The sequence below is a fragment of the Polistes dominula genome, unplaced genomic scaffold, assembly GCF_049000335.1.
Source record: "Polistes dominula isolate Pdom_NZ unplaced genomic scaffold, Pdom_raw_medaka contig_320, whole genome shotgun sequence".
Taxonomy (NCBI): domain Eukaryota; kingdom Metazoa; phylum Arthropoda; class Insecta; order Hymenoptera; family Vespidae; genus Polistes; species Polistes dominula.
The window spans coordinates 63,617-90,310 of NW_028300995.1; the positions used below are offsets into that span (position 1 = coordinate 63,617).

The following is a 26,694-nucleotide window of genomic DNA, read 5'->3' on the forward strand; positions in this document are numbered from 1 at the left end:
GAGAACGCAGTTCGTTTAAAAATGCAGTTACGTTCTTCGCTGATCTGGCCTTCGGTCGGGGTATGTCAATTAACGCGTCGATTTCCCGAGCTAATAGTATACGTGGTACGTCGAATGCTTTCAGTAAGGCCCCCCACGCGTCCTTATATATTTCCCCGGTTAATTGATAATGTTCGATCGTTCGAAGGGCCGATATATCACTGCGCGCGTCTAATAGGGTTAAAAAGCTAGATTTAAATGGGATCCATTTCCCTATATTCCCGTCGAATCGCGGAATCTCGAGACGCCGTAATTGTATTTGTTGATCGCGAGTTTTCGTATTATCGTTGTTTCCGTTAGAGTTATTCGGGTTGTTAACTGCGGCGGTATCGCTCGAATGAATTTTGTCTCCGATCACGTGGTATCTTTCTATGAGCTGATCTAAGTAATCGACTCCTGTCTCTCCGGCGCTGTTATTACCACACTTTTCAGGCAATGATTCATAATCATCTACTTGTTTAGTAAGACGTTCGTAACGCGTTCCCTAATTCATCTATACTTAACCTTCCTTCTTCAATTAAATTCTCGAAGTGCGTTAACCGTGATCCTACATTCTGCCGCTTTTGTTCGAGCTGTTTTTGCGTTGCCATTATGGACCGGTATCGACTATTATATTCTGCGACAGCTACTCAAATCAATTTATGGCAAATATAAAAATCTCTTTTGTACGATTGAATATCCGTGCGTTGGATTCTCGATCACGTTGGTACGGTCCTAAGGCTAGATCATAGGAGGGAGTATACGTGTATCGCTAGTAGTATGCTGATAGATGGGGGTTTTCGGTTATGACGTTACGGCGTCTTCGTCTTCTAGTCGGCCGTTCAAATAAAGTAATGCGGCGTGGCGGTGGAGCCGCCGAAAATGTTATCGTTCTTTGTACGAGGATAAAGCGATTTCCGTGCGGTTAAGAAATAACTAATTTATGAATATATACGTTTCTACCGCTGATATTAGTAACTATGTTATTCGTGTATCGATTCAGAGCTTGGTATAAAAATTTCTTACAAAATGATGAATGAATGAGTAATGATATTGGAAATTACGAACTTCTACTGGATTCGAAGGTGCAATTTCACTTGAGATATCTATTAATAAATAAAGGTATGTATGCATAAGCGCATGCACAGATAATTAAAAACTACTTATCTCGCTTCCAAGTCCATTGTTGTACTGTCTCGGCTGAACGGTGTAGATGTTCGCAAGATGGCGGACTTTCTCGACTTCGTTGTTCTCTAATCGGTTTGCTCAGCGTGGTTATAGTCTATTCGTTGCTTTGTAAATTAGAAGTCGGGAATTCGCACCTTACAGGTTTGTACCAGAATGTTATGGCCTAGATTCCTTAATTAAGAGTCCTCAGGCAATTAGTTGCTAGGGATGAGGAAGAAGGGATTAGAATAAAATTATTCCAACACGTGGTTGAGCCAAACAAAGAAACAATGCCTTTTTTATTGGCTCGTCAGGAAAGAGCCTTGCGGCATAAAAACCCTGGATGATATTTGATTATAACAATGAGAGTCCACTGCGTGGCGCTACCACGCGGGAAAATAACCGTCGATGTGAAATGTATATAATGGAAAGATCTCACCTCTCGCTCGCTTCGCTTACGTTCCTAAACTCCTTCTATTTAGATATATATTCACAGGCGTCCAATGATGAAATGAAAGAAGAAGCGCTAGGGTGTGAGAAGTGGGGATGCGAGAGGTTGGGGTAACTATAAGAACGCTTCGATAGACGCTAGTTCGATGCTCGCGATGCGTATTGATCTATAATTTGAATCGATAGAATCGGACGCGCGCGATTTATCTATAGCTAATTACCGTACGATCATTTCGGATCGTACACCCTTATCAGATAAGTTTACTTAGTAAAAAAGAAGAGAGTTTATTTCTTTAAACATTTTTCTAAAAATATATAAGAAGCATTACTTGTCACAAGTTTCGAGAGAGTGGGGCGAATGCAGAGTTCTGATGATCTAGAAGAAAGATTTTAAGAAAGACCTACCATTTCTTTGTATAACGCTATGCAACTGCTAAGTTCTAGCAATACTGTTTGCTTTTAAAATTCGGTCTTCTAAATCAATTGCAGTTTTATTCTACTTATCAATTGACGAAAATGACACCGTTATTGTTTCTGAGAGTTTTTATTTGTAGAATATTATTCTAATTCTGAAAAATATGCTATTTGTAAATTATTTAAGCGACTAAGAAAAATCTAAATAAATTGGTAATTATAATTACTTTAAAAATGGACTAATAATGTACAGCAATCTTTTTGTACTTAAAATTTTCGGTAAATATGGTTCTGTGTTAGCATACCAGCTGCTAGTCTCAAGAAAGGGAAAACTAGTTTGTAGTAGCCCCGTTGTGGGTGGATCCCAATCACCAGAACACAGCGCGTCCTCAGGTTCTGGATAGAAGAAGGGCGTCCTAGTCCTGCATAGTGACGGAGGTTAGCTCGGATAAATTGAATAAGCAGTCGCGGAAAGCCCACTTGGACTTAGCCCTCCTGTTCGGGGGATAAGCGCAGGTCTGAGTACTCCACACCGTAAGACGACCTTATAAAGCATTAAAAAAAAACCGCCATGGATTCTACAAGAGTAAAATTTTCCAGAGGTAAACTAGTCACTTGTTCGAATCTCCTAGTGGGGACTATCTTAGGACGATATTGCTTTGTTAGGGGACAATGAAAAGTCATTAATTAATAATGCGAAAATATTAATAAATAATACTTAAGATCTGGGACTGCAAATAAGCGCGGAAAAAAACAAATATATGATAACCGTTATAGTTCAGAATATGCCTAGTACTAGAATTTTTGTCGTCCGGGAAAATATTTTTGAACGGGTCAGCAACTATAGGTATTTAGGATCGATCATAAATCAAACAAACGAAATTTGCGAAGAACTTAGTAAGTGTTAACAACATCGTTAAAACTTATCGATGATGATGATGAATATGATGATGACGATGATAAAGATGATAATTAAATTATCTCTTATTTCTCTTAAAGACGTATCTTAGTAGGCATCTGGTAGAAAATAGGGTGATTTTCTACGGAAACAGGACCACCAGGAAGCTTTTTTCATAAGTACTAAGACTCAGTATGCAGAACGTTCTTAGTTTGGAAAATATTAAAGGAATTAAAACGTGCATTTCGAATATACTATAAACATCTTTAATAGCTTCTGATTGTACAAACATTTAAATATAATTGTCATTATTGATTTGTACTGAGTACAAAAAATTATAATTTACTAAAAGTTATTAGGTTTTATAATAGAATTTCGGAATATAAGACGACTGTTGCCCCGAAAATATTTTAAACTAGTTTAGTTGTTAATATAAATATTATATAATGGTAAACTAAATCTATTTAAACACTATTTAAACACTATTTTTTTTGTCTGTGTTTAAATTTCATTTTACGGTTATAGAAACGATCGTAAAACTGATAGATATCCCATTGATGTTCTTAATACCTGTAAAATAATAAAAAGTTTACATAGAATTTTTTCAAATTGCATCCTTTTGATAGATACTTACTTAGAATTCACTTTTTCTCGACTCTGAATAAATGAGCAACGATAAAATAATAATAAAAGTAATACCAGATTTAATCGTTATTTTTATTAAAAATATTTCTATATTTGATAGAAAAAATATTTTAAAATACCGTGCTCTAATGTAGTTTACAAATTCATATAATATTTTTAATAACTTCTTATTTCTTTTTTTTTTATAATATTGGGTTTTTATAGTTATTAACACATTTCAAAAAGACCGTTACTCATTTTAGTCCAGAGGAAATAAAATTAAAAGAAATCATGTTATATTTTTATAGCATATAGAATATATTCTATCGAGTAAAAGAATTCTAAAAATTTTACGTCGAAAGGCTTACTTATTTTGAGATAATAATATTTGTTATATTAGTATCATGATTTGCTTATAACTTGCTTTTCTATATTCAAGATAAGTTTTTTAGATGTCCTTGTTTCAGATCCATACAAACTTTAAATTTTCTTACGAAATTTGAACTTCTTTGAAAATTTAAAATGTCTGTTTAACGATGAAACAACTATTGTCAATTTAGTTTTATAGTTACTCTGTTTGTCTATCTTTTATCTGCAAATAATATACTTTGTTTCTTGAATATCGTCATAAACAAAAGATATCCACGTTCAAGCCAACGCGTATCATTAGTGCCTCGCGCTAGATATATGACACTCCTTAGTCAGATCATGTTCAACTAGCCACTAATCTCTTTTCGCTCTACAATATTCGGCTCAGAGATAAACAAAAATTGAAAAGTCAAAATACTGTAATCGTACTGAAAATCGTCGGAATTTTCTTTGTACAGACGTATTTTAATAAACGTATAGCATATTATACTTAACTGTACTCATCATAATCAATATAACTATCTATGTGTCACTTGCACCTTATCATTTATTATTTAACCGTCTATAGAAGACTACTCAACTCGATCTATTCTCCTATGACTCCGCGTACTACCGGTGGCCCACGCTAGAGTCTCCCATTAGACGGTTTCTTATAAAAAAATTGTAGTTTGCTTAATATCTAAAAAAAATTGTTATAAGGTAAAAAAATTTAAATAATTAAAAATTAAAGTATAGAATCAAATAACAGATTTTTCTAAATCTTATTTGCATATTATCTACATAACATAAATTAGAACCGCCAGATGAAGTCAAACAAACATCTGAGTGACATCCTACAATGAGGAACACAAATAGTAGCGTTGGCATGAAAGTGTTAATTCATTTTTGAAAAAAAACACAATATTTAAATGCTCCAAAAAAGCCAATAAATCAGTTATGATTTAACAATGCAATGGTTTTTATATATTAGAAATTAGTAATTCTTCGACTAATGTTTGGTAATTGTTAAACTTTTTTATAGAATGCTTTCTGTATGCTATATATATTTGTAATAGTTTTTCTAGAGCCCTGTAGAAAATATAATTCTATAAATATATAATATACTGACATCTGTTAAGGTTCTTAGACAAAAGGTGCTAAATTTTCCTGCGGTTAGACACATTGGTTTCTGTGATCTTGCTATGCAAAGCATAATGGATCTTGTATTCTCGATCGGCATATCGTACCATTGGCAAGCATAAAATGCCTCACTTACTTTTGTACTCTGATAAGAAAAATTAAAACATTTTACTAAATGATTCTTTCTCTGCAATAACATTCTTATTAATTATTAGTTCTATGCATTATTTATTTTATAAAATTATATTATTTCTTTTTATTTAAAATAATTACCTCTGTTAAAAGGCACTCTCCAACTGTGCAGTGTGCATACAGAATTAACAGAACCAAATATTGAAAGACCAGGAAGCTAACAAGCACCGTTTTTTCCCCGTTTGAATAATTCTAAATTACAATATAAATTATTTAAATGAAATAAATATTTCTACTATATAATGTTGTGTTTTCTGCATAAATAATATATATATTAGGATGAATCAAAAAAATGACTTTTTTTTTTCAAGTGCCACGCAAAAATGGGTTGCTAGACACCTTAAAACAATTCTCACTAAATATGAGCTCTTAATTTTAATAGGAAGATCCACTGCATCGCAGTTCTTTATTTTTTTACAGTCTAATAGATTAAAATTCATACCTCATTATTTATTGATTGAGCAGAAAAATTTTATAGACGAATTTTGTAGGAAATTTAATGCTCCACAAAAAAAGGTATCTTATATTTTTTTTATAAACTTTACCATTTGAATGATATTGAAGATTTAGGTTTGATTATTTTAATACAAATTTCATTATAGTGAAAAATAAAGAATTTTTCGCACAATTGATAGTTGTTAATGATGTAGCAGAGCGAGGTGTCGTACTAGTAAGTGAATATAACCAATGCTCAGCAAAAAAACGAAGAGCAATCTCAATTTTTATTGCAAGATATTAAAGAGCATTGAAAAAATTACCGTACTTTCAACAAAAAATTGTTTGAAAATTAATAACTCAGTTGAAAATTAAAATAAAAAAAAACTTTTTATAACTAATTAGACATTTTTTTTCTCTAAAACTGAAACATATCATAATATATTTATAATGAAAACTTTGCTTTTTTATTAATAAATAATTAACTAAGCGACAAATAATGTACAATTTATTTTATTTAATGTAGACAAAGATACTTAAACATAAAAAAAAAACTTTAAAAATATTTTGAAGTTTCCCAGTTAATAAAAACGAAAATTCGTGTAAATTTTCTCAAAACTTATAAATTAAATTAAAATTTTTCGAATATTTAATCAAAAACTTTTAAAATCAGTACATATGAAAGTTTGATGATGAATATCTTTTGAACGCTTAATTTAATCGACAAAAAATATAAGAAACCATTTTTATAGAGCAGTAAATTCCTACAAAAATTTTTATTGCGCATTTTTTAATAGTCAAGTCAGATTGATGAATTAAGCTAATTTTGAATGAAAAAAAAACCGTTTTTTCTTCATTAGGCCCGGGACTTTTCAGCTCATGTGTTATGTATATATACCAAATATATATATACATCCATATTTCTGGAGTAAATTCTGATACCCCATAGAACAAATTTTTGTGTATACGTTACCGTGAATGACCGAAATCTGAGAATGTCTAGATTTACAGTGTAAATGTCGACACACACTAAATACAATATATGAACACATAAAATTATATCTGTATTATTTAAAGACGAAACTAAAATATTCTTATTCAATCCTCACTTTCAGTGCACAGAGAATATCGATATTTGCAGGTTTATGTAAGAAATAATTATTTTAGCAAATATTTCGGACATACACCAAACGACCATGTGATTCCTGACTTTATTTTGGTTTTTCACAATTACATATAAATATATTATTATTAAAGTTTATAATTAATTTAAATTAGGAAAATTCTAGACTTTACACGATATAATCTGGTTTTATAGGAAAAATATATAAAAGATTTTATTATGAAAAAAACCTAATGGTTATATGAACTAATATGGTTACTGATGAACTCTCAAGTATAATAATAAAATTAGATAAATCTTTAAAGAATGCTTTTATTTCTACAACAATGCTCGTACTATCCGTTCATATTTTTTCCTGTAATTTCAATAACTAATGTTTTTTTACTACTCATGATATTTAATTAGTTTTATTCATTTATTGGCCCGTCTAACTTTAAGATGTCATTCTAATTTTTTGACATTTTATCAAATTATTTTTTTTTTTTTAAGAGATTGCCTATACATCCTAATGTTGTAATTTCTCTAAGACAACTAACTCCAATATCTATAACAGTTAATACCATCAATCATAGCTAGTACCATCAACCTAAAATTATAAACTAAATGTTGTGCAAACTAACTTTAATAGAAGCAAGCTAATCCATTTGTTTCAATTAATATTATTTATTGCTTCTGTCAGTGTTTACCGAACAAATAATATTGTATATAATAGTTCTTGATTTTTATATCAATAACAACTTATTTGCTTGCATTTTAATTTTACCTTTTTTAATTTTTGAAGTGAAAACTTTTTTTAGAATAGGGGTGATTTGAAAAAAAAATAAAACAGCTGTGATGTACAAAGCGATGAAACCGAGCGAGGTAACCGTGCGAAAGAGGGAGAAATATGTGCTTGTTTAAAGCAGATTGATTCATGGTAATTCAGGTATAACTGCAGTAATTTCGATTTCTTTCAACCAATCAATAAATAAAATAATTTAATTCATCCCCGAAAAATTAAATAAATTAAACACTAGAAATATCGCGAATTCTTACAAAAAATGATGGTAAAATTACAAAAGATTTTAAATAAGAATTTTAATGTTAATTTTGTCTTGGATAAAGCGCTTCTTTTGATTGAGTTCCCTAACATTACCTTAAATTTAAAACTGTGCAGCAGTTGCACTGAATCGACCAGGAAAATCGAAAACAGTATTTGAAGCTGCATTTCAAGTAAATATATTTATCAAATATAAAGGAAATTATTGATTTTGTACTTTAGTTACCGTAAGCAACTCGTATTATTTGTAGAAACTGAGAACTTGGTGTTTTTATATTATGTCGCTGAATAAAATTGTAATAATAATATGTTAAATAAAATGTAAAATAATTTTTATACTTAGTAACAATATTATATTAGGTTGTTAAATATGAAATAGGGCAAAGTTCATGTTATTTATTTCAATTGCACATAACCTCATTTAGACGCTGTATTTTGACATAATTTGTTTTTCGTGTGTAAGGTACATTCTTTTTTTTCTTTTTAACGCATATTTCAGTTTAAAAAAATTTGCAATTTTTTTTTTTGTATAAGTGATTAAGTGAGACCATGGAAATTCGCTTCCACAGAAATTCGTGTGTTGATGAAGTATGAGTTCCACCGTTAAGCCACAATACGGCAGGCAGTCGCCTATATCAATAGTGTGATCGGCATTCAAGTGGCTACAAAATCGACTGTAACCTGTTGGTTTGAGAAATTTCGTTCGGGAGATTTCGACCTTTCTAATGAACCGCGTGGTCGACCCAAGACTCAGGTGAATAATGACGTCCTAGAAAGCCACTGTGGAAGCGAATTCCAGCCAAAGTGCACGTGAGTTTTCATTAATGTTCAATCTATTAAAGCAAACAATCTTGACTCATTTGGCACAAATCGGTAAAGTGAAGAAGCTGGACAAGTGGATACCGCATGAATTGACTGATGCACAGAAGCAACGAATACTGGACACATGTCTTTCTCTTTTTCTCGCAACAACGCCGAACCATTTCTCAATTAAACCGTCACGTGCGATTAAAAATGGATCATGTACGATAATCGGAATCGTTTATCGCAACGGTTGGACAAAGATGAACCACCAAAACTCTTTCCGAAACGAGACATCCACCAGAAGAAGCTGATGGTAACTGTTTGGTGGTTTAGCTCAGGTGTCATTCTCCACAACATTATGGAACCTGGCCAATCGATCACGGCGGATGTCTACTGTTATCGACTAGACGAAATGATAAGAAATCTTGCGATTAAACAGCCTAAATTAGTTAATCAGATGACTCAATTCTCCTGCACGACAACGCTCGACCACATGCTGCACGAATGACTGTGTCAAAGCTACAGGAGTTGAAGTTAGAAACTCTCCGTCACCCACCGTACTCGCCAGACCTTGCCCCTACTGACTATCATTTCTTTCAAAATTTAAACAATTTTTTATCTAGAAAAAAACTCAATTCCACACAGGCTGTTAAAATGACGTTTCAAGAGTTGATCAACTCCCGTGATCAAGACTTCTACAGCAAAAAATTAAATGTGTTACCTCTAAAATGGCAAAAGTGTATCGATAATATGGGTGCATACTTTGATTAAAAATAAAAAGTTTTTATTGGAAAAAAATCGAATTCAATTATGTGCATTCTTTGCTCCATTTCATACTTGACAAACTAATAATAAATAAACCATACATTTATTCTACTTTTGATAATCTGCATTCATCTCATTATCTAGAAGCTTGGTTTTTAAAGATTCACTTCTACCCTCTTGTGATCTGCACATATCTGTTTTCTTTGATTTATTCTTTCTATTTTTTATCGCTAGATTACAATCACCAAAAGACTTTCTATTAAAGGATCTTAACAAAGCCTTTCCGATTTAATTTGGTGTCACATAAGACAGTGTATTTGTGCTATTATTATATACAATTTACACGAGAGATTTAGCTACTTTAAAGAATATAATTACTGTGATATTTGCAGAAGACAAATTTCTTTTTTCATTGGATAGAGATTACCTATACTATAAATAAAGCATTTACTAGGCTGTTAAATAAGTTTTGTGGCTCGATAAGAGAGGGCGTTTCTACCAGCCTAAATTTTTTTTTGTTATGTTGGTACACTCCTTATATGGACGTATGTAAAGTTTCATTTCAATCTGTTAATTCATTCTTTGTTTACAAGCCATTTAATATCGACGTGTCACAGTATTTGTTTACATTGGAGAAATCAAGTATCGTGCAATGATTGAATTTTTATTTTTAGAAGGCTTAAAAGCAAAAGAGATTTATGAACGAGTATTGAAAGTATATAAGGACTCTTCGCCATCAATTAGTACAGTTGAAAGATGGGTTGCTGAATTTAAACGTGGTCGTACAAACCTTGAAGACGATCCACGTCAAGGACGCCCAAAAACAGCAACAAAACCAGGAATCGAAGAAAAAATACTGGATATCGTATTTGAAAATCGTCGAGTTACGGAAAGAGATTTAGTATCAGCCCTAGGCATCTCATTGGGCAGTGTAGGCAATATTTTGACTAAAGTATTTGGTTTCAAAAAGCTGCGTGCGACAATGGGTGCCGCATTCGCTAACAATGGAACAAAAACACATTTAAATGCGACTTTCTCAGCAACATTTAGATCGTTTTCGAAAGAATAAAGTTGATTTTGTGCGTCGATTCCTCAACATGGATAAGACTTGGGTCTATAACTATGATCCTGAATCAAAACAAGAGGCAAAAGAGTGGTGTGAACCTGGTTCTTTGGCTCCGAAACAAGTTCGTGTCCAGAAATCGGTCAAGAAGGTTTTAGCATCAGTTTTTTTGGTTGCGTAAGGAATTTCGTTTGTGGATTACTTGCAAACTGGTAAAACAATAAATTTTTAATATTATTGTAACCTTTTAGACCAGCTGAATGAAAAAATCTATGAAAAAATATCCGGTTTGCAGAAGAAAAAATCCTTCTTCATCAGGACAATGCACCGTGTCACAAGAACATTTTAACAATGGCTAAAATCTCAATAATAGCGGAGACGGAGAAGGAATTAGACAAAATGATGGAAAGCGTGGAGGGATATTTCAAAAGGAAGGATCTGGAACTAAATACAGAAAAGACGAAAGTGATGGTGTTTAGTAAGGGAAAGAGCAGAAAGAAAAGAGAATGGTTCTATAATGGGAAAGAAATAGAAGAGGTTAGCGAATTTAAATACTTAGGATATACGTTCAGATACAACAAAAATGAGGAGTCGCACATGCAGGACATAAGAAGGAGAGCAGCAGCAGCTATAGTACAAATGTGGAGCATTGGAGAGAGAAAACTTAGTGGAGACCTCAGAAGGAGAATGATAATGTTCAACGCATTGGTGAAGATTATATGTATGTACGCAGTGGAAATTTGGGAGATAGAGGAGAGGAAAAAAGGTGAAAAGAATACAGAAGAGGTACTTGAGGAATTTACTAGGATTTGATTTATGTGTACCAGGATATTTGATAAGGGAAGAAACGAAGGTGGAAAGGATAGCAGTGGAAGTAGGAGTAAGAGTGATAAAATATGAAGAAAAGATTAAAAGTGCGGAAAACGAATTACTAAGACACTGCAGGAGAGAAATGGATAAGGAGAAATGGGAGGAAACGAGAATGAACAGATTGAGGGGAAAAATGTATGAAAGAGCAGGACTAAATAGATCAGAAGCAGAGGCAAGAGATGACAGTGGACAGAATGTGGCGGAGATATGGAGAAATAAAGTGATAAAGGGGAAAGAAAGGAAAGGGATAAAAGGATAGAAGAATCGAATTAGAACAGGGAATATGACAGATGAAGAACAGAAGGACTACCAAAATACCTGAAAGAGAAAAGTAAAGGACAAAAACTGAAAATGATAGCAAGGTTTAGATTAGGGAATGAATGGAGGGCAAGCCGATATTGGATAAAGGAGGATGAGAAGATTATGTGCAGATTATGTGGGATAGAGAAAAAACAGAATTGCATGTAATGAAGGAATGTAATTATTCGGAAACGGAAGAAAGGATAAAAGTATTGATGGGAGAGGAAGGAAAGGGAATCGAATGAATGAAAGAACTAAGTAGAAGGAGAGAGCAGTATTAAGAGTCAGTAGCAGAAAGAAGATTTTAATAAATGTGTATTTGTGTGTATATGTATTTGTAAAAATGTATAATGTAACTTAATAAGTATTATATTAAAACGGGTCGACGAACCCCATATATCCCGAAAAGGAAGCATTATTTTGCATAAAAAAAAGTAAAGCCTGAAGATCAAATTTACTATATACGAAGCTACTCTGAAGCATATATGAAACTTACTAAAATAAAAAGCCTTTAATTCTATTTAATGGATCCTGAACTTTAGTGATCGTCCGTTCATTAATAATTCAGCTTTTCTAAATCGTTAATTTACTTTTGAATTCATATATTACTTTGTGGTAATATATAATCTTGCCTTTTTTAATTTGTGTGTTTATTTTAGGTAATTTTTAGTTATTGAAATGAAAACTTCTTTAGAATGGGAGTGATCTGAAAAGTAAAAAATCATGTGTGCAGATCACACGTGTTAGAAGTGAAACCTTCAAAAATCTAAGTTTCGAGAGAATTAGACGAATGGACAGTTTTAGGAGTAAGATAATTGTAGGATTTATTTATTATAATATTATTACTATATATTATAAAGGTCACCGGTATGGTCTCTGGGTGTAATAGCTGATAAAAAGAGCACTTTTCACAATTCAAGCAATAAAAACGGAATGCTGAATGCGATAGTTATAAATAGTCACCAAAATGGTAGGATGTTTATCAAAGGAAATATAATTTGTCAGAAATTAGGTTAAAATAAATAATCCTTTTTTTGAAACTCAGGTATAAAATTTTTTTTTTATTATGGTATTCTATTTCCCGTTTTCATCTACATTCTTGCGCTTTATAACAAACATTTTAGGATAGATGAAATAAAGACGTTACGAAAAACATATGAAAAATACTGCTGGACTGAACGAAGGTTCTGGTAAAATGCAATAAAAAGATCTAATAAAGATATTTTCTAGAAATAATTTTTCAACTCTGTAGCCTACCACACTTTAAGATCCTTATTATTGGATTGGAAAGAAATTATCCGCGGAAATTTACTTTTATTTCAAATTTAAATTTACGAAAAAAGATTAAACCGATTTAGGTCAAATATGCGCCGTTTTTTTCGATAAATTGTTGCTATTTTGAAGGTAATTTCATTATGCCTCTCTCATAGAAGCCCTCATCCCTATTGGCAAAAAAGTGAGACAACCAATTTTCAAAAGACTCTTTTGAGGGGCAGCCTAGTACTGCCAAGAGCATTTTGCATGGACCGTAGTAATCACTTTGTGCCAGGTCCGGACTATAAGGTGGGTGTGATATAACCTCCCATCCAAGCTCCCGGAGACTCTGCCGGGTCGTCAAATATGTGTGCGGTCTAGCATTGTCCTGATAGAACACAACACCTTTTGTATTCACCAATTCTGGCCGTTTCTGGTCAAGCGCCTGCTTCAATTTGGTCAGTTGTTGACAGTATATGTCCAAATTGAGTGTTTGGTAATAGGGCAGCATCTCATAATCTAGTGTTAATTCTGAGCATACGTCGAGCAAGTGCTCGCCCAGCTGTGCCTCAGGCTATTGCCTATTACACGTGATGTTGAATGCGTAAAACCATTGCGAAGAGAACAATGACCGTAGATGTTATGATCATTGGGCTTGGAAAAACCCCCTCTTCACCATTTCTGGATCATCAGAGAGGTAGACCGTCCCAAAGCTGGGAAGTGACTCACTTAGCCGTTTTGCTGGCAAATCATTAAGATTCTCGAAATCCATTGTTTTTACTGGTTTATTTTTGAATGCAGTCTTGTCTATGGAGCGCTCTGATTGGCTGCTTGACATAGGTTTGTCCAAACCGGACAGTTTCGCACTGAGCCGCAATGCCGCGCACCACTCGCGCGGGATAAACTTTCGACAGAAAAGTTTATTTCCAAGATGGCTGCACAGTAGTCTGAGAACACGAATATAGTTTTTCGCTAATGTTTCTCTTTCACTACTTAAACTAATATAAATTAATAAATCAGTTTGTTCTAAATTTTTTGCACTTTTCACTAATCACAAATTTATAATTAGTAAAAGAAATATTTCACAAGTTTCCACTGGTAAAACACGGAGCGACGCGGAGACGTCCTACACACTTTCATCCAGGGGGCGCTAGTAGCAGCTCATAATAGACGATTCCCTTCCAATCCCACCAAACACACAGTAAAACCTTCTTGGCCGTCAATCTGGGCTATGCCGCCGTTTGGAATGATTCGCCAGCCTTCGACCACGATCTTTTACGCTTTACATTGTCGTATGTGATCCACTTTTCATCACCAATCACTGTCCGTTTCAGAAATGGGTCGATTTTATTGCGATTCAGCAGTGTATCGCATGTATTGATTCAATCAAAAAGGTTCTTTTGCGTTAAGTCGTGCGGCCCCCAAACATCCAGCTTTTTTTTGTATCAAGCCTTACTCAAATGGTTCAAAACGGTTGTATGAGTGGTATTTAGTTCCTGGCCTAACGATAGAGGGCTCACATGACGGTCTAGCTCAAATAATTTCATGATTTTATCAGCATTTTTGACGATTGGCCGACCAGAGCGTCGTGCATCTTTGACATCAAAATTTCCTAAACGGAATCGAACAAACCATTCCTGTGTACAATGTTCACTTACAGCATCCTCACCGTAAACCATACCAATTTTTTGGCATGTTTTTGCAGCGTTTTTGACTCTTTTATAGTAATATAGCATTACATAAAATATTTCTTCGGAAATTTTACTCAGTTTCAATGTAATATAACTTTTGACACGCACGACAAATTGCGAAACTGTCTGCATAAAGAATGTAGCTTGAAATATCATCTTTCAAACGGCGTATAGTATAACCCGATAAGAATCTTACAAACCGAGATATCGACGCTAGCACCATCTATTGGGAAATTCCGCGGAAACTTTCTTTCCAATCTTATATTTATAACATATCTCGTCCTTATTCTTTGGACCACAAACTAATCTTTCTAAATACTCTCGTCTAAATAAAGATCTGAACAACGAAAAATCTAAAAAATGCATTGAATCGTATCGCTCTCTCAGCTTATCGAACTGTGTACACTACGAGTCTCAAATTTCAGCTCCGTGGTAAGCTTCACCGATTCACGCTGGGCGTTCAACACCTTAAAAATGTTTCTATTTTATTGAAAAATTAATATTTAATTATTTATTTCGCAAATATTGTAATTAACAATTATGAAATATATAGAATATAATAATTGTATTGTCTGCAATATTTTACAAAAACATGAAATGATTATCAGATACATCAGGGAAAGAAAATTAAAAAACATTGTAGAACGTTTTTCTTATAAATATCCAAAGACATGTTTTTTAATTATAATGTTTGTGTATTTAGGAAATTTATACTAATTTTTCAATAAAATAGAAAAGCTTTTAAATAGAAGAAACTAGACACGTTACAAAAACAAATAAACCTTATCTACTTTATATTTCCAATAAGAATAAAATAATATAACTTATTTTACAAATATAGAAAAAAAAAATATAGAAAAAAAAATTTTTAAAAAAATTTTAAATATTATAAAATAAAACAACGAAAATAGAAATAAATTTTAAAAGCGTTGTAATTCAAAACCCGATAAAACAAAAAAGATACTACCACAATTGTTCCTTTCTTTAACATCATCTACAGTTATTAGTTGCAACACAAAAAGAAATACTTGTGTATGCTAACCTATGATAAAGATATCTCACTTTCACAGAAAGTGTCAAAAGTGTAAGAGAAAAAAAATTCATCTACCTGAGTTTCAAAAAAATGTATATTATATTTACTTGGATTAGAACGGCGTATCTTTCTGTCGTAAAATATTCTATTATATTCGTCTCTATCTATTGCTATCGCATTTAGCATTCAATCTTGATAGATAGAATTTTAAAAATATTAGATTTGGTCAGCAACCTACACCCCAAGGTCGGTTCCTTATCATGAGAAAAGAATTAAAAAAAACAGAGAAAGCCCGTTAAACTTTGATCTATATTTCTAATTTTTATTATCGGTTCGATAATATTCATGCCTACAGTTTTTTTGTACAAAACGTGTCATATCTTTTTTATTTAAAAATGTTTCTATTTTTTTGAAAAATTAGTATTAAATTCTTTATTTCATAAATATTAAAATAAATAATTATGAAGTACATAGAATATATAATAATTGTATTGTCTGAAATATTTAAAAAAAAAAAAGGATTACCAGATACATAAGAAAAAAAAGAATTAGGAAATACTGTGAAATAAATGAGGAGCAGCTGACAAATTCTATTCAAAAAGCGAGTGAATTACTGTTATATTTTTATTTTGCTTCTTTATAAAATATATTTAATGCATAAAGACAATATATGTCTATTAAATTTGATTCTTATGTGTTTTTATGAAAAATATCCAAAGAGATGTACTGACCCATGCATATATGTAAATTATATTACAAATTGTGATATTTGCGTATTTATGAAACTTATACTAATTTTTCAATAAAATAAAAACATTTTTAAGATGTTGAGCGCCCAGCGTGAATCGGTGAAGCTTACCACGGAGCTGAAATTTGAGACTCGTAGTGTACACAGTTCGATAAGCTGAGAGAGCGATACGATTCAATACAAATTTAGATTTTTCGTTGTTCAGATCTTTATTTAGACGGGAGTATTTAGAAAGATAAGTTTGTGGTCCAAAGAATAAGGACGAGATATGTTATGAATAATAAGGGTCTCTATGTGTGGTAGGCTACAGAGTTGAAAAAATCATTTCTAGAAAATATCTTTATTAGATCTTTTATTGCATTTTACCAGAACCTTCGTTCAGTCCAGCAGTATTTTCCATATGTTTTTCGTAACGGCTTTATTTCATCTATCCTAAAATGTTTGTTATATAGCGCAAGAATGTAGATAAAAACGGGAAATAGAATACCATACTAACAAAAAAATTTTATACCTGAGTTTTTAAAAAAAGGATTACTTATTTTTACCTAATTTCTGACGAATTACATTTCCTTTGATAAACATTTTACCATTTTGGTGTCTATTTATAACTATTGCATTCAGCATTCCATTTTTATTCCTTAAACTTGGAAGAGGGCACTTTTTATCGACTACTACACTGACTAATCATACCGGTGACCTTTATTATATATGGTAATAATATTATAATAAATAAATCCTACAATTATCTAACTCTTGAAACTGTGCATTCGTCTGATTCTTTAGAAACTTATTTTTTTAAGGTTTCACTTCTAACACGTGTTATATGCACACATGATTTTTTTACTAATTCACGGAATTCATGCTTAATGGTAAACATAAATCACAATAAAATATACATAAGTTTTGTTGTGTTTTGGTTCTTCTATGAATATTTTTCATTAATAATTATTGTTTAATATATATTACCGTTAAGATTTGATAACCAAGGATGCAAATGAGTGAAGTAGCTCCGAGAAGGTGAGCTAGTAGCGTCACGCTGAATGCTTTTGCCACGATCTGACCCATTCTAAAATAAAAATTTTAATTATTCTTAATAAAAAGTTAAAAAAAGCGATTTTTTCTAGAGACAATTCTAATAACTAAACATTGATCAAAAGTTTTATGACGATTATTAACATTTATTTTAAATATATTAATAATGCTGCTTTGCTGTAATAGTCTAAATGTTAAAAAAATATGAGTGTAAAAATTTATTTTTTACAAAAAACATCGCACAACGAACAGGTTTACAGTTCCAAGTAATTATGATATTTTTCGAAAACTACATCATCGGTAAATAAAAAATACTACTTGATGTAGCTTGACCAATTAACAGTTAAGAAGGTTTGTTAATTACATCGTTGAAAGGTTGAAAGCTGTAGAATTTTGTTTTAGAGAGTATAACTTTATAAGAATAAGATTATTGACATATTAATATAATTATATTGAATACTATTGTATTGTTGTATAATTCTATTGAAATATTTTTATTTCATCTTCAATTACTCATGTTCGTTTAATAAAAAACGTGTTGACGTAAATTTTCTACTTTGTATTAATCGTGCTATTTTATACCAAATTTTTATTGTTAATATTTCAAGAATTTAAAGAACAGGAACTTAAAATTAATTTTAAACTGTAGATACAATAAGACAAAAATGATATCCTCTTTAATATAACTAACAAGTTAAAATTTTCTTAGAATGTTTAAAACTCGTGCTTATTTCCATCGACTTAGTTTATAATCTTTCGGGAACATTGTCATTTCGCGTGTTCTTGGCATGTAGCAAGTAATTGTTCTCGATTTACTTTGCGACGTCACTAGACGGATATTTTTATTTATCTTTTAAGATTATACAATCAAGCATCACGGAAAATCGATGAGGTAATCAATATCGATCACGTCTCGTTTATCGATGAAAACTAATTGTGTAGCTGCTACTTAACATATTCTCAGTTTTATTATAGCCTTTACAGAACTTTCACGGGTGAATGAGTTCATCCAAAATATTTCATTTTGAATGAAAACTTCTTTAGAAAAGGAAGTGATTAGAAATAAATGAAACGCTGGTTTAGGCAACGAACCGGTAGATGGCGAGGCAACGGAGCCTGTATACGGATAGGCAACGGAGCAACGGGCTGCTATGCAACGGCCACGATATTTAGTAAGAAGAGATATAGAGACAAAAATATAGGATTGAGCCTGTGAGCGAATGAGACACAATAAAGTTATATAGTTTTTCCAATTTTCGGTCTCCTCTTTAAGCTCTGCTTCGTAGTTATCACTCCTGGTTGTATATGTGTGTGTTTGTGTGCGACTGCATACTACGCAGCGTGGACACATATAGAATAATTTCGATACTATACCTGTTTGTAGCTAGAAGCGATAGAAGGGTATGTTACGCGGAAATGTTCGCGTGAAGTTAAATTCACGTTGATTTCCGGATAGCGTAAGAATTCCGCCTATTGAATTCTTGTAATTGTATTGAAAACAAGGATTTCCAAGTTTTTGGAAAGAATAACTTTTATTTAAAACGGATTCACGTTCGGCTACAAACAACTTACAAGAGTAACGGCCTGGATAGAAGAGAGTTTCGGATGTCGAGGGAGCCCCTTTTAAGGGAAATCAGAACAAAGAATCTTCTAGAAGAAGGGCGTTTTTTCATAGGTAAGGGTTTCTTATTGGTGTTCCCACGGTGCAGTGGGGGATTGCCTAAAATTCCAAATTTTATGTTCGGCGTAAAATAAAAGAGACGGAAGTTCCTTAAATTAGTATGCAGCGCCGGTGTAGGTTTTACCTACTAGGCCTGGCAGGTTTAAACAGGTTTTCCAAGGGATCAAAAGAGTACACCCAAGCAGGTATAATTCACGTTGGGCCTAACAGGTAGAAAAATAAACAGAGATAAGCACGTAGGTATGCGACAAAAGTATAGGGTCTAAACGAACCGACGGTTGAAATAAAGGAAAAAGGTGTTAAGTCTGGCTTTGTAAGTTGTATAAGTGTGTAAATCTTTGTGAGTCTGGATATATATACATGTCATTCTTTTTTTATTTTTCTAATTTTTTCTATTTTTATTTACCTATCTTTCTAATTCTATTTTAGAATGTTTCTAAATTATTTAAAAATTAGTATTAAATTCTTATTTCGCAAATTTTATAATAAATAATTATTAAATACATAGAATATATAATAATTGTATTGTCTGAAATATTTTAAAATAAAGAAGGATTACTAGATACTTTAGAGAAAAAGAATTAGAGAACACTGTAGAATACATTAAGAACAGCTGACAAATTCCATTCAAAACAAAGTAAATTACTGTCACATTTTTATTTTGCTTCTTTATAAAATATATTTGATTCATAAAGACAAGATAAGTCTATTAAATTTGATTTTTGTATGTTTTCATAAAAAATATATAAAGACACGTACTGGCCCATGCATATAAGAAAATTATATTACTAATTGAAATATTTGCGTATTTAAGAAACTTATACTAATTTTTCAATAAAATATAAACATTGTTAACACGTTGAACGCCTACCATGAATCGGAGGAGTTTACCACGGGGCTTAAATTTGAGAATCGTAGTATACACAGTTCGATAAGCTGAAAGAGCGATACGATTCAATGCAGTTTTTAAGTTTTTCATTGCTTAGATCTTCATTTAGACGAGAGTATTTAGAAAGATATGTTTGTGGTCCAGTGAATAAAGACGAAATAAGGTAAAAGATATAAGAGTTTTGAAGTGTGGTAGGCTATAGAGTTGAAGAAACATTTCTCGGAAAGATCTCTATCAGATCTCTCATGGCATTTCTAGCAGATCATTTGTACTGTTCAGTCTAGCAGTATTTTCCATATATTTTTCGTAATGTCATTATTTCATCTATCCTAAAATGATTGTTATACAGCGCAAGAATGTAGATGAAAACGGGAAATTGAAAACCGTAGGAACAAAAAAATTTTATACCTGAGTTTCAAAAAAAGGATTATTTATTATATTTATTTAGTTTCTGACGAATTATATATTTCCTTTGATAAACATCTCACGATTTTTGTGTCTTTTTATAACTATCTCATTCAGCATTAAATTTTTATAGCTTGAATTTGGAAAAGTGCACTTTTTTTATCAGCTATTGCACCAAAAGACCATACCGGTGACCTTTATTATATATAGTAATAATATTATAATAAGTAAATATTAAATATTTTCTAAAAATAAATTCTACAATTATCTTTCTAAATACTCTCGTCTAAATAAAGATCTGAACAACGAAAAATCTAAAATTGTATTGAATCGTATCGCTCTCTCAGCTTATCGAACTGTGTACACTACGAGTCTCAAATTTCAGCTCCGTGGTAAGCTTCACCGATTCACGCTGGGCGCTCAACATCTTAAAAATGTTTTTATTTTATTGAAAAATTAGTATAAGTTTCATAAATACGCAAATATCACAATTTGTAATATAATTTACATATATGCATGGGTCAGTACATCTCTTTGGATATTTTTCATAAAAACACATAAGAATCAAATTTAATAGACATATATTGTCTTTATGCATTAAATATATTTTATAAAGAAGCAAAATAAAAATATAACAGTAATTCACTCGCTTTTGAATAGAATTTGTCAGCTGCTCCTCATTTATTTCACAGTATTTCCTAATTCTTTTTTTCTTATGTATCTGGTAATCCTTTTTTTTTTTTAAATATTTCAGACAATACAATTATTATATATTCTATGTACTTCATAATTATTTATTTTAATATTTGCGAAATAAAGAATTTAATACTAATTTTTCAAAAAAATAGAAACATTTTTAAATAAAAGATATGACACGTTTTGTACAAAAAAACTGTAGGCATGAATATTATCGAACCGATAATAAAAATTAGAAATATAGATCAAAGTTTAACGGGCTTTCTCTGTTTTTTTTAATTCTTTCTCATGATAAGGAACCGACCTTGGGGTGTAGGTTGCTGACCAAATCTAATATTTTTAAAATTCTATCTATCAAGATTGAATGCTAAATGCGATAGCAATAGATAGAGACGAATATAATAGAATATTTTACGACAGAAAGATACGCCGTTCTAATCCAAGTAAATATAATATACATTTTTTTGAAACTCAGGTAGATGAATTTTTTTTCTCTTTACACTTTTGACACTTTCTGTGAAAGTGAGATATCTTTATCATAGGTTAGCATACACAAGTATTTCTTTTTGTGTTGCAACTAATAACTGTAGATGATGTTAAAGAAAGGAACAATTGTGGTAGTATCTTTTTTGTTTTATCGGGTTTTGAATTACAACGCTTTTAAAATTTATTTCTATTTTCGTTGTTTTATTTTATAATATTTAAAATTTTTTTAAAAATTTTTTTTCTATATTTTTTTTCTCTATATTTGTAAAATAAGTTATATTATTTTATTCTTATTGGAAATATAAAGTAGATAAGGTTTATTTGTTTTTGTAACGTGTCTAGTTTCTTCTATTTAAAAGCTTTTCTATTTTATTGAAAAATTAGTATAAATTTCTAAATACACAAACATTATAATTAAAAAACATGTCTTTGGATATTTATAAGAAAAACGTTCTACAATGTTTTTTAATTTTCTTTCCCTGATGTATCTGATAATCATTTCATGTTTTTGTAAAATATTGCAGACAATACAATTATTATATTCTATATATTTCATAATTGTTAATTACAATATTTGCGAAATAAATAATTAAATATTAATTTTTCAATAAAATAGAAACATCTTTAAATAGAAAAGAAATGACACGTCTTGTAAAATAAAAACAGACTACGCACCTTCTTTCTTTATTTGGACCGTCGGTGCGTTTGGACCTTATAATTTTGGCGCATACCTACGTGCTTATCTCTGTTTATTCCTTCTACCTTTCTATCGCTCCAACTTACAAACATTTCGAGTATCGAAAGAATACGTGTCCACGTTTTGTAGTATGCAGTCGCACACAAACGCACACATATACAATCAGAAGCGATATCTACGAAGCATAGCATAAAAAGGAGACCGAGAATAAGAAAAATTGTGTAGCCATATTCTTTTTCTCTTTGGCAGGCTCAATCCTATATGTTTGTCTCTCTTTCTCTCGCTATTTAGTATAGCAGCCGTTTCATAGCTTCGTTACAACATAGCTGCGTTACTTTACTTTTCAGATCACTCCATTCTAAAGAATTTTTCACTTTAATAAATCTTACAATTGTCTTTCTTTTGAAACTGTGCATTTGTCACATTCTCTCGAAACTTAGATCTTTAAAGGTTTTACTTCTAACACGTGTGATTTGTTATTTAATATTTCATACATATTGTATGAGGCCAAGATTCCTCAATTAAGAGTCCTCTGGCAATTTCGTATATTCTATGATGTGGAGAATAAAGGGTTAGGTTTGAGTGTAGCCAAATAAAACACGTGATTGAGCTAAATTAAGATGCAATGCTTTATTTGCTCGTCAGGAAAAAGCCTTGCGGCATTAAAACTCTGGATGATATTAGATTATAACAATGAGAATCCACCACGTTACGTTACCACGCGGAAATTATCGTCAACGTGAAATGAATATAATGGAAAGATCTCACGTCTCCTCGCGACTTAAACTTCCTCGACTTAACTACCTCAACTTAACTCCTTCGACTTAGCTCTTTGCTCTCTCGTTTCGACTTAGATGTATATTTACAGGCGTCTAGTGGTGGAATAGAAAGAATGTCCTTTGTACTGGCCCAGCAGGGCGTGTATGCACTAGGGTGTGAGAAGTTGGGATGCGAGAGGTGGGGGTAACTATATGAGCGTTTCGATAGTCGCTGGTAGTTGTTCGATACTCGCAATGAGTATTGATCTAGAATCCTAATAGATAGAATCGGACGCGCGCGATTTTCGAATACCGCCAGTTACCGTACGGTCATTTCGGATCGTACATATTTAAACTATGGTATTTTAGGAAGGAAAACTTTTCTTTAATTTTGTTTGTTTGTTTTTTATACATATTTATTTAACAATATAAAAATCCAGCAACTAAAGACATAAAGTCTGAAACTAAGGAGAAAAATATGATACGGAAGATTCCAAAGATTTCAACGAAACGTGGTCGTGCATTTCGTGCACGCTAGAAAGCGTTATTTAATGTGCTGAATAATATCTTTAATGCGAGTTATAATTTTTCCACTGTTAAAAAAATAGTGAAAACGATCATCGTAAGTCATTGAATAGCTTTTAGACAATATACATTTTACACCTTGATTTACGTTTTTATTATTACGCGTAGCAGACAATGTTTCACGTGGAATTGAATAGCTTTCAAAGGGGCTCATACTGATTGTACTTTTTTTTTTTTAGGTGGACGTGTCAAGGACATAAGAAGGTCATTAATGTTTTTTGAAATGGAATTATATTTTTTATTGCATCATCTGATGCTCGTTTATATTATTTACAAAGTATTAACCTATTTAGGTAAAAAAATTATTACTTTAGGAGATATTTTAATTTTTGTCTATTTACAAAAAAAGGTTCAATATGGCGACCATTTGCATCAGAAAACTTTCTGAATCGAGAAATTCATGACTCAATAACGTTTTTTAATGTATCTTATGTTATTTCCTTGCATTCATTGACGATACGATCCCTTATATTGGCCATTGTAGTCGGAGGCTCAGCGTAAACTTTATTTTTTAAGTAGCCCCATAAGAAAAAGTCGAGTGGCGTTAGATCTGGTGATCTAGCCGGAAAATGTTAGTTAGACTGGGGGTAAAACTGGTCGTCCCCGAGATAAAGCATTGAATTTTGCCATGGAAGAAACATTTGCATACATCGAAAATAGTGATGACTTTCAGTTTACCTTAGAAGAATTAAAAAATGTTTGTAAAAATTCAAATATTAATAATAAAACTGGTAAACTACGATTAAAGTTAAAATATGGTGATAAGGTTATTATCACAGAAAACCTCGGACAATTAACATTTATATGCTTTATCGATAATCATGACGATCTATTAAATCAAGCCTGGAGTGAAAAAGATCTAATTGAAAAAGAAGAGCGATTTAAGATTATGGAAGCTGCGGCAGCAATCATTCGAGAAGATATTCAATCGGTAGCCGTCGATAATTTTCAGTATCCTCCACCTAGTCGCATGTTTGAAGATATAAACAATCTTATTCCGGAGTCATTAACATATTTTATAGAGCCAATTATTTTAAAAAAGGAACGGGTAAATTTAAAACATTTAAAATTAGTATGTACAAACGTTAGTCACAGTATTATGGAGAATACAGCTTCACCTAACTTTAGAATCGCTTTTTCTCAGAAATGGTAAATCTTAGATAAAAAAGTATAAAAACGATTTTAGTAGATAATTTTTCTGATTTACAATTTTAGTAAAAACTGTTTTTATCGTAAAACTAACCGTTTGACCAAAAAATTCAGAAAAACCCATTTTTGCAACCTTTGGCCTTGAATAAAATTTTTTGCACACACGGAATCAATGGGGACTTTTAAATCATTTACCTAAGATGCTTATTAAACATAAACAGAACAAGTCCTCTAATCATGTGAAATTCTGACACTTTAACCTTATATATTGATAATTTTATTAAAAAATGTAAACTTCAGTAAAATATGTTAGGGTAATTCTTGAGATATAATCTAAAGCAGTTAAAAAAAATAGTATAAAAAACTAAGATTTAGAATTTTTTTAAATTTTTAATAAATCTTACCGCAATAATCTTGTATGCGATTCAACAATTGCTTGGATTTCTTCCCTATTTTTTTGGGGATTAATATCTATATTGTTTACTTGTAATGCAAGAACTGACATTTGACCACAAATGTGATAAACGAGAGTGACCATAATACAATCTGCAGCACTTTGTCCAAAACCACTGATAAAAACAAACGGTAGTTCGAGAGCGTAGATGACGATATAACTTTGCAGATTTTCCAATGGGTAGAAAGTATAAAATCGATATGGCAGCAAATAAAGGGTTTTGCTTATATTTCCTTCCTCTATTGTTGGAAGTCCTATAAAAAAATCCATATACATAATTAATTTAAGTATAAATTATAATATATCTTTATAATTATATATTTTTAATATAAATTTATTATGTATAATGTAATAGAATATAATAAAATTTAATATAAATATTATATATAATTCTAAGTATTAGTATAAATATAAGTATAATAATATTAATTATATATTTTTATTAATTCGATTTTTTCTATAAAAATAAATTTAATATTTGATATATCGGTTGTCTATAATAAAAGTTAATAATTTATTTTAGAAAACTAAATTATTAGTAATAAAATAAGCATTTTTTGGAAGCGCTATCAAAAAAATATTTCTAGTAAATTCTATCTTAAAAATAGAATTTGTAACGCATTATTTTAGAACAACATTAAATAATTCTAAATTTATAATATTACCGTTTTTAAATATTAAGCTAAATATCAAAAAAATTACGTTAACTATAATTATTTAATTTTTTCGGAGCATACTTTATTTCTATCAAAAAATTTCTTACCGTTGCCCAAAGACACTAATAATGGAGTCAAGTAATACGAAGACGCTGTAAGAGCGACGAATGTAATAAGAAGCTTCATAAATAACTTTGATTTAGCGTTGTACGAAATAAATAGCTGTCTTTCCTCTTCTGATTTATATCTTTCTCTTACGAAATCTTTAAATACTTCAGTAATGAGGTCACCTATCTCATCGTTGTATTTCCACAACATGCTCATTCTCACAAATATCTGGGAGAATGCCATATTCTCCGTTAAATTCATAATAACGTGTTCCAGATTATTAATAAATATAAATAGATCTAAGTATTCCAAGATCATGAGAAAGCAAAAGTATCCAAAATTAAGAGAAAATCGAAGATTGTTTCGCGAATGAGGCCACAGACCTATAGTAGACATTAATTTCTTGTTCCAAGATAAGATCACAGCTGCACGATCAAATTCTTCTTGTTCCTGTCAATTATATTTAGGTTTAGCATTGTATTTTAAATACTTATACGTCTTTAATTTTCTATGTCTTTTTTTATATTTTTCCTTATTGTAACTTACATTATTAATTCTTATTTTATATATTATTTAATAATAAAAATTTATAAATGTAAATACTTTTTATATTATTTTTACATTTAAATATTTTTTAAATTAACTAGAAAAAACAGATTAATTAAATAATAAAAATATATTAAAAACTATTACATTCAATAAAATATAAATAATTATTCTTC

At 31.1% G+C, this 26,694-nt stretch overlaps 1 protein-coding gene across 1 annotated transcript; it reads right to left on the reverse strand.

The window, feature by feature from the left end:
- Positions 1-3,466: 3,466 nt before the first annotated feature.
- On the reverse strand, positions 3,467-26,416 carry LOC107073299 (odorant receptor 4). Its single transcript, XM_015333891.2, has 6 exons — positions 25,972-26,416; positions 25,159-25,462; positions 17,343-17,442; positions 5,333-5,443; positions 5,049-5,204; positions 3,467-3,517 (listed from the first exon to the last, which is right to left on the reverse strand). Exons 1-6 carry the CDS (start codon positions 26,366-26,368, stop codon positions 3,467-3,469), a joined length of 1,119 nt encoding a protein of 372 aa, XP_015189377.2. The 5' UTR covers positions 26,369-26,416.
- Positions 26,417-26,694: the final 278 nt, after the last annotated feature.